The following is a 246-nucleotide window of genomic DNA, read 5'->3' on the forward strand; positions in this document are numbered from 1 at the left end:
TGCGTTTTGGCAAGGGGCTCGGGTTCTTCTGTAAGGAATGTCCTTCCTGGTGCGCCCCAGTCACGAGCTCTGGAGGTGAGTGGAAATCCCCAGACGGGCTCTCGGTTGATTAGAGGTTCCTGAGCTTACGAGGCGTTAAGATAGCAACTGAGAAGCTGGAATGAAAGGTATGAGGGCGTGGGACTCGGGCGCAAGCTCTCTGCTACCGGCAGGCTCTCCTCTTTGGGGGTGGCGGGTTTTTCACGC

General features: G+C 57.3%; 1 protein-coding gene across 1 annotated transcript in view; it reads left to right on the top strand.

Annotated features, from left to right (window-relative positions):
- The first annotated feature begins 37 nt into the window (after positions 1-37).
- The window catches only part of RAB11FIP1 (RAB11 family interacting protein 1 (class I)), a 7,142-nt gene continuing 6,933 nt past the window's right edge, over positions 38-246 (top strand). Inside the window, exon 1 of the mRNA XM_009866885.1 lies at positions 38-75. Within this exon, the coding sequence (XP_009865187.1) occupies positions 38-75 (38 nt within the window). The remainder of the gene's footprint in view (positions 76-246) is intronic.

Source organism: Apaloderma vittatum, unplaced genomic scaffold (assembly GCF_000703405.1).
Source record: "Apaloderma vittatum isolate BGI_N311 unplaced genomic scaffold, ASM70340v1 scaffold37543, whole genome shotgun sequence".
NCBI classification, from domain to species: domain Eukaryota; kingdom Metazoa; phylum Chordata; class Aves; order Trogoniformes; family Trogonidae; genus Apaloderma; species Apaloderma vittatum.